The 13,176-nt window shown below is 39.7% G+C and overlaps 1 protein-coding gene across 1 annotated transcript; it reads left to right on the plus strand.

The window, feature by feature from the left end:
* The first annotated feature begins 8,614 nt into the window (after positions 1-8,614).
* LOC140931171 (neuroligin-4, Y-linked-like) lies at positions 8,615-11,187 on the plus strand. Its single transcript, XM_073380927.1, has 2 exons — positions 8,615-9,041; positions 9,157-11,187. The coding sequence occupies exon 2, from the start codon at positions 9,336-9,338 to the stop codon at positions 11,139-11,141; it is 1,806 nt and encodes a 601-aa protein (XP_073237028.1). The 5' UTR covers positions 8,615-9,041; positions 9,157-9,335; the 3' UTR covers positions 11,142-11,187.
* Positions 11,188-13,176: the final 1,989 nt, after the last annotated feature.

Consider the following 13,176-nt stretch of genomic DNA (forward strand, 5'->3'; position numbering starts at 1 on the left):
TGGCTTAAAGAACGAAGATATTCGCCCAAATGTTTTTTTGTTCACTCGCAAACTATACTTAAAGTAAACAAAATTTTTGGGCAATTTCACTGCTTGAGTTTGTATCGAAACGACCGGTTTCCATGCCTTCGAGCCCGTAAAGATAAGGTGACTTTCGAGAAATGGGCCTCTAGAACTAGAGGAAAACCACAAATCAGGTCACTCGTATCATTACAGACCGAATAGGATCTACTCCAGTGCAATTACCATCGGATAGATCATGAAATATATGACGCCCATTAATACTTCAGATCTGATGTGACATCGAAAGTAACGAAGGAATTGGGCATTAGAATTTTTTAGTCTCGGACAGTGAAAGACGGCAGCTGAAAAGAACTAAAGAGCTAGTCTTTGCTCCCCCCTCCGCGGTGGGGGAGGGTACTTCTATAATGCTTGATGTAACCTGTGAGCATGCTCTCCTGGGGCAGAGGTTGTAGGCTTTGAGGTGTTCATTTTCTGAAAATGGAATCTTTTTTTGAATTAATAATTCTTCGATAAGGTACCTTTAAACTGAACTAGCTAAATCGCAGAACATAAACTCCTGTGCCTTAAAGTATAAAAAAAAATAGTTTAGTCCAGTTCTCACAATCTTACTCTGCCCGTTTTCCTTTATTAACATAGGCCGTCACTATTCCGATTTTGAGCTTAAGGTATCTTAAATAGGATAACGATTTAGTTATTCCGGTTATACAATAAAGTTAAAAAGTCTATTCGAGCAAATGTTTTACGATGTAAACTGCAGCTTGCGGACAAATAGTTCAGCTGCTTCTAGAATATATCCAAAACCAAAACAATATTTGTGCATTTCTGACTCCATAAGCTACTTAATGAACGAAGTAAAACCTCTTACATACCAATGCAATCTGTTTTCTTTTTTTGTTTTGGTTTCTATAACCCTCACGCCATTTCCTTAACAAAAATGTAACATTAAAGAATTTTGACTTTCGCTTAAACTTTCAACTTTAACTTTTATAATATTAGCATTGAGAAAACCAGCCTACTTTTCATCCTTAACCGTGTCGACAATAGATGCCTATTTGCACGTCGCCGGTTTGATATAGAGAACGTGCTACTATGTGTAAAGGAATTCAAGATTAAACGACAATTTTTTTCCCACGCAAAAATATGTATACTAACCAGTGTGGATAAATATAAATACCACTCAACCAATCTTAAATTTAGCAGATCGTTTCTATTGACGGGGCATGCAGTATGACTTGCACGCAATTTTTTATTACCACATTATACTTTGATGCTTTTTTGACATGGCTCTTTTTTCTGCTCGCTACATTTACGATTTTCACGTTACACGTAATACTCAGTTTTTATTCCCCAAAATTGTGCATAAGCATTCGCCAGTTTGCACATCTCCCATAACACGCGTTGTTTGCTCCCCAAAATTTTGCATAACCTCTGTTTTTCATTTCTCCTGGGTATTACAGCCGTCTCAAGAGAAAGATCCGACGACGGCGACTGCAACGGGAACGCCACAAAAACAATACGTTTAATTAGCAAAACAACAATTTTGCACGTGCATCGCGCTTTTTTGTACATTTCATTGTCGTCACTGCACGACTACGACGTGAAAATGCCTAATTTCACGATGTACAGAGGACGTACACAAGCGACGACGAAATTTCCTCTCTCCTTCTGAACTTGGATATGGTTCTTAGAAATTCGACTTTAGGAGGGTTCGCCTACATTTGACAAAGTTAGTGACTTGGAGTAATCGCGATGAAGATTGAAAGAACGCGAATTCACTTTTTCAGCGACGCTTTCTCTGCCGTAGCCGTCCTCGGATCTTAAGGTCCCTAATGAAAACAATGTTAAAGCAAAATTTTACGGGGTAAACAAGGTGCATTTTGGGAGTGGCGAATTGTCTTCAATTTCTCTTGCATGAGACGACTGTAAAACCCAAGAGAAGCAAGGTGCAGTATTATGTGGAATGTGAAAATGGGAAATTGTCTAATATAAATAATCGGTGTAATACGGTCTTTTATCCAAGTTGTGAGAAAAGAAATGAGAAAACATTGTGGTAGGATTTGATCATAATCTTGTATTTGCGGGTTCATTCGCCCATGTTCACCAGGGCCGATTATCCGCCCTGATGTACACGCTACTTCAGTAAACACCTACCCCACTTGTATAAACGCATTACGCCCCCCTAAATTTGTTTTGTTTTGTTTAAAATGTTTTTCTTCCTCTCTTAATCTCGTGTTTATTCAGACGATAACAAAATGTAAGAAGATTCATGTTAAATGACGCATAATTGCCTTTTTTTGGGCAAATATTGTCGGTTGAGTCTCGTTCGTTAATAGGGACTTTAAGATCCAATGACGCAGACGACAACGAGAACGTCAAGAAAACAATAGCTGAAATCCCAAAGGCTTAGTATTGTTCTGTCTTTTGTTTTCTTTAAACAACGAATGTATGCATAATTATGTATGGGGTTATACGGAAATCTTGCCGAGAGGGTTCGCCTACAATTGACAAAGTAAGTGGGTAGAAATAATCGCTATAAAGACTGAAAAAACTCAAATTCACTTATTAAGCGACGTTCTTGTCGCCGTTGCGTCGTTGGATCTTAAAGTCCCTAATAACTCTCAGAGAAAGAGCTGTAGAACTTGTCAAACTGTGTAAAGTAATATTCCTGCATGTGCGGGTGACATAACCGAAACATTCTTAATGATTAGCCTCCTTATAATTTCAGGTCAAACGAGGCGGCGCAATTTCCACACTAACTCAAAATTAAGTCTCGACAAATTTTACACATGACCTCTATAAATTCGCGTCTCGATACCATTATTATATCTAATAGAATGCAGATGATAGAATGGGTAGCCTGCGAACCGCAGACGTATTTCCGGAAATACGCTAGCCTGCGTAGCAAGCGTTTCCGTGAGGTTTAGGAGCAAAGAACGAGGAACGAGAGTCAAAGACTCTTGTTTCATTTCTCGCGCGGCCAAAACCGAGAATCCCGTTCCTCGGTCTTTCTTTGCTACGAAACCAAACGGAAACGCTTGCTACGCAGGCTAGAAACACGTCTGCCGTTCGCAGGCTAAGAAATGGGCCGCACAAGGCGTTTTAGCTGGAGCAAGGACTACGGCGACGACAATGAGAAGTAGGTTTAGACAAGCAAAATAACAACTTTGCACGTGAATCAGGCTTTTCTGTACGTCATTTCTTTGCCGTCACTGTGCACGATTGCGACGTGAAAATGCCTAATTTCACGTTTTAAGAAGGACGCAAATAAGCGACGACGAATTTTTCTTTCCATTCTTCAATGCCTTCCTCAAGGAATCAACCCCAGGGAAATTTACGTACATTTGACATTTTTCGGCGAAGTGGAATAAACTTGACAAAGTTTAAAAAACGCGAATTCATTTTCAAAGTGACGTTTTCGCTGACGTCGAAGATCCAACGACGCGACGGCGACGAGAACGTCGCCCCTGAAAGTGAATTTGCGTAATTCTTTCAGTCTTTGTCGCAATGATTCCTACCCACCCACTTACTTCACATGCAGGCGAACCATCCTGAAGTTGATTCCAAGGGACCATATCCAAGTTCAGAAAGAGAAATAAAATTCCGTCGTTGCTTGTTTACGTTCTCCATGAAACGCGAAATTAGCCATTTTTACGTCGTAGTCTTGCAAAAAGGGCAAAGAAATGTACAAAAAAGTGTGATGCACGTGCAAAGGGTGTTGCTTTGCTTATTAAATTTTATTTTTTTGACGTTCTCGTCGTGGTCGCGTTGTTGGATCTTAAAGTCCCCTGGGGGGTGCTTGGGTTAATTTTTGCTGGGTATGTTCCGCTGACCTCCCGCAGAACCCTACCCCATGCATTATAGTCTATTCTGTGGCCAAAAATAGACCCCATCTTAGTCACTTTCGGGAAAACGTAATTTTCGCGATCCAAACTTAGGTAACTTGCTGTTTATGCATCTACGTTACGTTGCCTAGGTCATCCTGAAATAAATTGCCACATGTTTAACTTAATGAAGTAAAAATCGTCCCATTTTTAAATTGTCCAATATTTCGATTAGACAAAACTAGCCTTCATCACGGGCTGGAGAAGCTAAGTGAGAATAGAATAAATGGTTACGGTATATAAAAAATACAAAAATAAAAAATAAAATGTGATTTGTGGATCTCCATTAGCCTATTAATAGTAAGTCCCCCCCCCCCCCCCCCCACCCCCTCGCCGGGCTAATGCACCAAGAAATGCGTTTTTCATGACCAAGAAATGCGTTTCCTTAGATGTAAATATAAAATGCGATAACAAGAGGCAAGTTTGCCGCCGGAGTGAAATATATATTGGAAAATGATAACAAGAGCCGGGGAAATACCCATTGGCAAAGTCTCAACCTTGTAATTCTTCAGCCACGTTTTTAATACAATGGAGAGATCCAGAACAATATTCCTTCGCCTGTGTTACCTCATTTTACCGCAAATTTTATAACTTTAATATATTAATGAAAAGATGAGCCAAGAATTTACTATAGTTTTTCCACTATGTGACCGAATGCTTTGGCATCAGTTCAATATCAAAAGGTCCTTTACTGCTGCCATAAAAAAAATACACTAATCTTGCAGCGATGATATGTCAAGATAACAGTTATTCGTCCCATGCAAGGGAGTAATCGAAGACAAGATTCCGGATTCCTCACTCTGGATCTGGATTCCTGGTCAGTGAATTTGGATTCCGGATTGTAATCTTTAGCGGGAAAGCCGGATTCTTTGAGTTGAATTCGGGATGCCAAAGCCCAGGATTTCACATTCCACCGGCAAAACTTCTCACATATTCAGGAATTCGCTCACCCCGACCTTTGAGAGCTCTCAGTTATGAATGTAGCAATCTCACGACTTTTTTTAAATCAAGAATCTTAACTATCATGCTTCAGACGTCAGTGGGCTATTTTGAGAGCAAAACCCTTGATCCTCAGCTCGATAACAATTCAGTGAAATATTAATAGTGAATCAAGTTAGTTGCAATTGGCGTATATTGACCGATATCTACACCCGTCACTGAGTTGGGGTCAATTGGAAGTTATATTCTGTGCCGATGTTGTAGTTTTCATCACAAAATGTTGCTAAACTGAGCTAAATTGATAACTATAAATCAAAACATGGAGCAATTCGCGACTGTAAAAGATCCGTTCGCCCATAGTACATCCTCATAACAAGATTCACTAATTGCTGTGCACGTCAATTTTTTAACATCTCGGCCTACACCTTTCCATTTCTCCAGTGCCGTAGATTTTAACCCTGAAAAAACGCTTTGGAAAGATAATCCCCAGATAACGAGGTTGAGTTTCTGCTGTGAAATATGTTGAGAAAAGTGCTAAAAACTGAATATAAACGTTTCAGAGCTTCTACTAAAACTGAACTCTTCTCTTGAGGGATAGTCCGTAAAACCCCCTAAATGATCAGTTAGGCAGCATCGCTGATGGCAGATTTTGTCGCGTATCTGCCAAACGTTTGGCAATTATGACCGTGTTTTCATTAATTCTCAGGAAACTTCGTGACAAAGCCCGGCATGCGCACGGCAGCCAGTTGATAGGACTCAAACTAAGCTATGCATTAGATTAACTAATTTCACGGCATTTATCATCTCACGCAGTTTACGAAACGCGTTGGGGAATCTTTAATTTTCGACTCTTTAGTAATACAAGGAACAACTTCTCGTATAATTATTGTCCCTTTTCGCCTGCCGGGTTTATTTATAAATCAATTTAGAGCCACCTCTACCATCCAAACATCCAAACAGTAAGCTCCAGGCTTCGTTTAATGGCTATTTTTGATTTCTATTCCTGTCCATCAGCAACGACTGTAACTGACTGAGGCCCCCTTTTGCAGCAATTTACCACTGGAATGTACTAAAAACAACTCTCTGCTTTTGAACGTCATGACACTTAACGAATTAACCACAGACTCTAAAGAAAAAAACCGCATTACTTTGTGGCTTTTTTTGTTTCGGGAATCGTTGGTAGACTTCGGAAATCTTCTGAAATAATCCGAAATTGTCGTAAAATGGCCGAAAACTCCTTTATCAGAGACACTAAACAGAATAATATTGGCCTTTTTGAAGCCGTTTTTGCTTCTTTCTGGAAAAAATTTACTGTTTCAAAGAATTTTTTACTGTTAGTTTAAAAATGCCTAAAATTTAACTGTTTCATGTTATATCGAGGTACCCCCATTAAGACCCTCCTGCCTTGTGATACTTTCTAAATACAGCATAATGAACAGTATCCGGAGGGGGATTGACTCGATCAATAGCTTTCACTTGAATGGTGACAAATGTTTTTTACGGAACTGAAGCGTTCTTTTGACTTTTGTGTCCACCGAAATCAGTTCATTACAGTCGACTCCCTATTGACGCCAAAACCCTCCTCAAAATGGTCACCGGAGTTGGTTTTTGCAGTTACTCAGACATTTCCTTGCTTTGACCGGACTTTAAGGCGATAGAACCTTTCAATTTACTTTTTGACCAAAATGTCCGGAAATTTTAGCACAATGGAAAGTACCCGAGAACAAGTAAAGAACTTAGCTTTAGATCTAGTGAGTTATGGCTCAGCTTCACTGTCAACAGTTACACGTTCTTGTAAGATTAATGTTTGCATAAATACAGTTACTGACCCTGAGGACTGATTTATCCTAAGAAAACTGTCATTATTAGCCGAGGAATTGGCAGAAATGACGCGACACCTTGGCTTCAGTTCGCTGCACAAGTTATTAGTTTTAGCTAAAGGTATTATTAAGTAATAGATCTTAGATCAGATAGAGTATGACACCCAAATTATTTTTTTCAAAACACACTCTTATTTTCATATCCTTTGGCTATTCACCCGTGTCTTCGAAGATAATTTGAGTATTTTAGCCCTTCAACGCTTAAAAATATTATTCTCGATAGACAATTAACTTTTAGAAGGTTCCTTTTCTGCTTAAAATCAGTATCGTAGTGTTAAGATATCATATAGAGACCTCGTATCAGCATTTGATCAACCACGATTATTATGTATTAGTTAGTGTAGAAACAGTCAAGCTTTTAAATACAAATTAACAACTCTTAGGTCTCTAATGGTAAATTACATTTTTAAAGCTTACCGCTGAGAATGCGAGAAAGTCGCATAAAATGTTAAAGACGTTTTCATAGCTCAGAGTTAGATTTAAAGTTCTCTGGGCCTCTGGCAACCTATGTATCGATTATTGTCCCCAAGCCAGAAATACGCGCTGACATCTTCGCTCATTTGAGAAGATATAATGTAATTGATAGTAAAGCGTTAATTTTACACTAGTATATTCGTAAAGCATTTTCATCACCGTGATTTTACAAGGCTTGTTATCTTAAAGGATCAAATATTTTCTAACAATTAATCATGAGTTAAGACTCTGCTTTTGTGCGAATGCAAAGCCGGAAAGCCAGGTGACGCCAAATGACGAATACTATTGGAAATGTACGATTATTTTTGCTTATCTAAAATCAGTTTAATCTTACAGCATATGGAGAGGCTTAAAATTTGCCTCAGGAAAAATCAGTACGTGCGAAGTCTAAATTCAACAAAAACAGATGAAAGGCCTTATAAACAGTGAGGTTAAAAAATAAGGAAATTCATTACCTCAAAAAGAAAAGCATGCTTTGAATTTAAGTAACAATTTATTCCCTAGAAACTGCTCGCCACAAGCTAAAACCCTTAACCGTTTCCGCTCCTCCTCGTTCACAAACCAGGATGTATTAATGTTAGACATGGAATTAACAGAGATCACTATGTCCATAAATCCTTGTCATTATCGTTATTAGTTTCTCACGATATTGGAAGCTATTTCAATTATTTTTTTTCCTCACGGTGAAATCGTCCAAAGGCTTAAAGTTGCTGTTTCGCTTGGTATTGCTGCTTTCACCAAAAAAAAAAAAACGCAAAATTTTTCTCATGCCTACTTTTGTTTATTCCTGGAGGTTTGATTATTAAGCTAGCGTTTAACGATCGATTATCTGCCGTTTTTGGACCAAGAAGCTTAAAACATAAGTTAAAAAGGGGCTCGGCGTTAATTATTTTGTTATGCAAGGGGAGCGTTAAGCGTGTTTCACAGTGAAAAAATAATACTATCAACTTAAAAAAATAACGCTAAAAATGCTAGTCAAAACACATGACAACTCGATTTTGAGCAAATAGATAAACATCATTAAGACTTATAGTGCTCTTAGCCTCTCATTAATGTACTGTCCTTTTATAAAAACGACCGGCGGCTGATGAAGTCTAGTTAGAGAACATTAATCTACAACGGTTACTAGTTATCACATACAGGAAAAAATGTTGACATTTTGGATGAGTGTCACTAAGCGATTACGTAAAACTACACTAATCAGTAAAAAAAAGGCAATAACTCATGTCAGGAAATGAAGGTCTTTTTATTTTGACCCGTTATCTTTGAAGATGCAAGAGACTCTTTTTGTCATTTATTGTATTCTGTGTTGGCCCATGAGGTGTGAAGAGTCTTGTTTTTGTGCTATGTTAATTTTCTTGCTGATGAACAGATATGAAACTTCATCAATTGAGTCCGAAATTAGCTTCAAACATTTTAATTGTTATCGTCTATGTCTTTTCAGTCCAAGACAAGCCCTCACTCTGGGAAACATCACATGATTCAAATTTGAATTTATGCCCCACCAGGCTGGCCACAAAGTACTTATATTTGCTACTGACACACAAGAGGTTCGGTATTCGATTGACCTTTTAAGCCTCCTTTTGCGAGCTACTTACAAATGACGAAATGCTTGATCGTGTTCCAAATACTGAGATGTCCTTTTTGGTTCTAGATGCTCTATATTTACCTTTCGTATCAGGTATAAAAAGCCGATAATAGAACTATTCGTCGTAAATTGCTCTCCGTTTATACAAGAGGTCACAATTCACTCCAGAAAAGCTCCAACTCGCTTTTCCTAGCCACATGTTTCATTGGCATCACATTTTCTAGAAGGAAGCCAGCCTCTGTGTATACAACTGAGGTAAGTTATATTTCATCCTTGTTTGTGCTTTGTTCGATTGTTTTGAGCTGACACGTCTACCCCGCCCGGTTTGAAGCTTACAACTTAAACGTGCACTTTTCTGATGATTTTGCAGTGCGGGACCTTTGAAAGACAGTTGCAGTTAGCAAAGGAATTCCGTTTGCCTCACTTTATTTCATTAAGTGATCTTTCAACAGCCGCTGTAAAGCTTCCGAAGCGAGAATTAAGAAGGCAGGTTGACCAGTTTGAGCCGGATTTCGAAAAGACACCTGACTTATACTGCGACCGAAGACGATGGTCATTCCACGCTTCGCAACTTTGATGGCAGTTCTTGTTTTGTTTACAAGCAGCGAAATCGATTCTGTCAAGTGCACAAATGAGAAGCCTTTAGTCGAGACAAGCTATGGAAAAATAGAGGGAGTTAGACGCAACTTTCCCCACATGAACATGCCAATAACATCTGTAAACAAATTTCTAGGGATCCCGTATGCAGCGCCACCGATCGGAAAACTACGGTTTCAACCTCCATCGAAACCTTCCACTTGGAAACCAGAGATTTACAACGCCTCCTTCTTTAGAAACATCTGTATTCAACCTCCCGAGTATAACGAACTTTTTTGGCCAAATTTTTCTCATCCTGAAAGCGAGGACTGTCTATATCTAAACGTCTACACCCCCCTGAGTAATACCAGCTCAGCAAGGAATTTGTTTCCGGTTATGGTGTATATACACGGGGGAGGATACGAGGTCGGCACCCCTGTCGTATCACCCGGGGACATAATCCCCTTGTGGGGTGTTGTGCTGGTCACAATACAGTATCGCTTAGGACCTTTTGGATTTGTTACCACTGGAGATGCAGAGGCCCCAGGAAATTATGGGATGTTAGATCAGATCGAGGCTCTTAAGTGGGTTCGAGAGAACATCGAGGCTTTTGGAGGGGACCGTTCTAAAGTTACAATATTTGGTGAAAGCGCCGGTGGATCTAGCGTGGGACTTTTGTTGATGTCTCCGCTGTCTAAGGGCCTTTTTCTTCGTGCTATTCCCATGAGTGGAGTTGAACTGTCACCTTTTGCAATCGGCGCCAAAGCCAACGCTTTATCGCATACAAAAGAACTGGCATCAAGACTTGGTTGCCCCGTTAAAGAAAGCGAGGCAACTATCAAGTGCCTTCGGTCAATTGACGCTCCTAAGCTTGTAAAGATATATGACGCTGCGAATATCTGGAGACCCGTAGTTGATGGGAATTTTCTCACGGACACACCCGAGAATCTTCGAAGAACAGGAAAATTTCATCATTTAGACCTCATGTCCGGATTTACGAGTCAGGAAGGCGCTTACTTCTTTCCTTCTCTCATCAGTGAAGTAACGTCCAACACTTTTCGCCATATTATTAACGTCACCATTTCTTATATTATCAACAAGTACGGACAGACTCATACACCAAGTTATAAACTACCAGAAAAACTGTTAGATGCAATTGTGTTTATGTATACACCCTGGCCATACATCCACAATGCCACCAAATTCAAGATTGGTTTCGCAGATGCCGTGACTGATTCGTGCGTGGCGGAGTCCACGCACGCGAGTTTGCTTTCCCATAGTGCTCAGAGCCCTGTGTATATGTACGAATTCGCGTTCCGCTCTAAACTAAACCCTGCAGCTGATTGGCTGGGAGTGAGACACAAAGATGACACACCTTACCAGTTTGGTTTTCCGCTGATGAACCTTACAGTTCTTCAAAATTACACCGAAGAAGATCGCAACGTGAGCAAATTGATCATCACCTTATTCACAAATTTTGCTAAATACGGTAATCCGACTCCCCGACCATTGAGAGGAGTGACATGGAAGCAGTTTAACGCAACTTATCGAGCCTACCTTCGCATTAAAGAACAGCCCGAAATGGCGATTAACTTCTTCCCGACGCGAATGGCATTCTGGGACGAGTATTATAAGACGTTTTTAAAAGAGAAAGAATGCCCTGTCGAAGCCAGAGCAAGCGTGGGGACGCATGCGTGTTGCAAGGGTACATTTAGTTATTTCTTTACCCTCATTCTTATTATAGTCGTGTTTTCGATGCTTTCAAATCGCCTTGAATAGTAAGAATTTATGCACTTTATAAAAAAAGCAACGTAAATTCCCCTTTCTAGCAAAAATGTAGTCTGCTACACAGCCGTTTTTAGAGTCGTTACTAAAACGGCTGTGTAGCAGACTAGCAAAAATGGGGTTTCATTCACGTCTTTGCTCTCGCTATCTTTTGCGCTTGTGCGTTGAGGCTAGATGCATGATGTAATAATCTTCTTGATCTATAAGGTAAACAAACAGCAATACCCTGACAGCAGGAATTATACAATACGGAAAGATGATTAGAAATTATCGAAGCGAGCACAATTCAGTAGATTTTGTTTATACCCTCAAAGTTGATTGCTAGGATCCTTGTATAATATAATGAAACTTCAAACAGAAAAGAACTGCATGTACTGAAACCCAAAACACGGAAGAAGAGCTGCCCAGAACATCTCAAGCATAAACTACAAGGTAAAAGTCTATCAGTTCTACGTCGGTAATTAGTTACAGTACACATCACACAGACAAACCTGAGGCCAACAGTGCGCCCATTTTACCTCTCTCTCCGTCAGTTCTCCGTCTCGTTTTAATAGGGAGCTTTAGCAACGACGACGGCGACGGCAAATAGGACGTCAGAAAAGCAGTAGGTTTATTACGCAAAACAACAACTTTTGCACGTGCATTACGCTTTTTTGTACATTTCTTCACCGTCCTTGCACGACTACGACGTGAAAATTCCTAATTGCAAGTTTTGTGGAGGACGTAAGCAAGCGACGACGAATCTCTTTTTCTCTCTCTAAACTTGAGTGCGGTCCTCAAGAAGTCAACTCCAGGGAAATTCGCCTACACTTGCCATTTTCAGCAAACTGGAATAAATGCCACAAAGATTGAAAAAACGGGAATTCATTTTAAAACTGACGTTTTCGCTGCAGTTGCCGTCGTCGATGCTAAAGCTCCCTAATGGCCGAAGGGGAGTGGGGGGCGCCCGAAAGGGGTGCCTTTTTTAGGCTTCAGGTATATAAACGTTACAGATTTCACTAGTTGAAGTATATAAAAGGGTGGGCAAATCTGTTATTTGGGTCTGTTATGGGGCTTAAAAGGGCTAACACATGAATGTTATGGCTTTATAAAGTCGAGAAAACGTTCTATTTTTTTTTATTGATTCCTATTTAAAAGACAGTGCATTTACAGCAGTTAAAAGGGATGCAAAGTTCTAAAGAGGTTACGTGAAAGGGGTACCATTTGTCAACAGAAGGTATACGAAAGGGGTACCTTTTTCGTGAAAAATGGTATATAAAAGGGTAAGGAGTTGGACCTCGGGGCGGAGCCTCCCCGTATAAACATTCAATGAGTACCCCCCCCCCCCCCCCCACCCCATTTAATGGGTATTTAAAGCTACTTAAAACTACACGAAAAGGAAAGAAGTCTTAGATTTGAGGTCACACCTATAAGAAACGAACTCGCTTCCTTAGGAGGCCGTTAAATAAGTTAAGTTAGGGTTAGGATTCCTGTTTTCTTACCAATTGCCAGGTTTTTCGGGGGTGTTAGGACCGGCTCCTGTGTTCAGTTGATCCCAACACTTTGCTCCCAACACTTTCAAGTGGGTTGTGTTGCGCCGGTCAACTAAAGCCCCATTCACACCAAAGCTGAAAGTACACACGAAAGCTGTTTAGTTAAGAACGTTTAAAATTGTTTACTTCATAAAAGCTGCTTGTTGCAAATTACAAAATGCATGAATTTCATTTGAATCCTGTGTGAAAACCTGTGTTCCAGTTTTCTGTGACGGAGTCTGTTTTTCATTTTTTAAAACCTGGTTTAATTCAACATGTTTAGTTGGTGTGAGTGGGGCATAACACTAAGTTCGCTTTTTGCTTTTATTACGCAACACGAATTATAGGTAAAATAAGCAATAGGTTTTTTAAACAATTACAGCCCGCGCAAATATATTAGTTTTTTTAATTTCTTCTTCTTTTTTCTTATAAAACAGACGTAATAATCAGTACCGCGATAGGTTCAATTGAACGGAATTAAAACATTTTTATCAACACTCTCATATTGTATAGCGTAA

Source organism: Porites lutea, chromosome 3, assembly GCF_958299795.1.
Source record: "Porites lutea chromosome 3, jaPorLute2.1, whole genome shotgun sequence".
Classification (NCBI taxonomy): Eukaryota; Metazoa; Cnidaria; class Anthozoa; order Scleractinia; family Poritidae; genus Porites; species Porites lutea.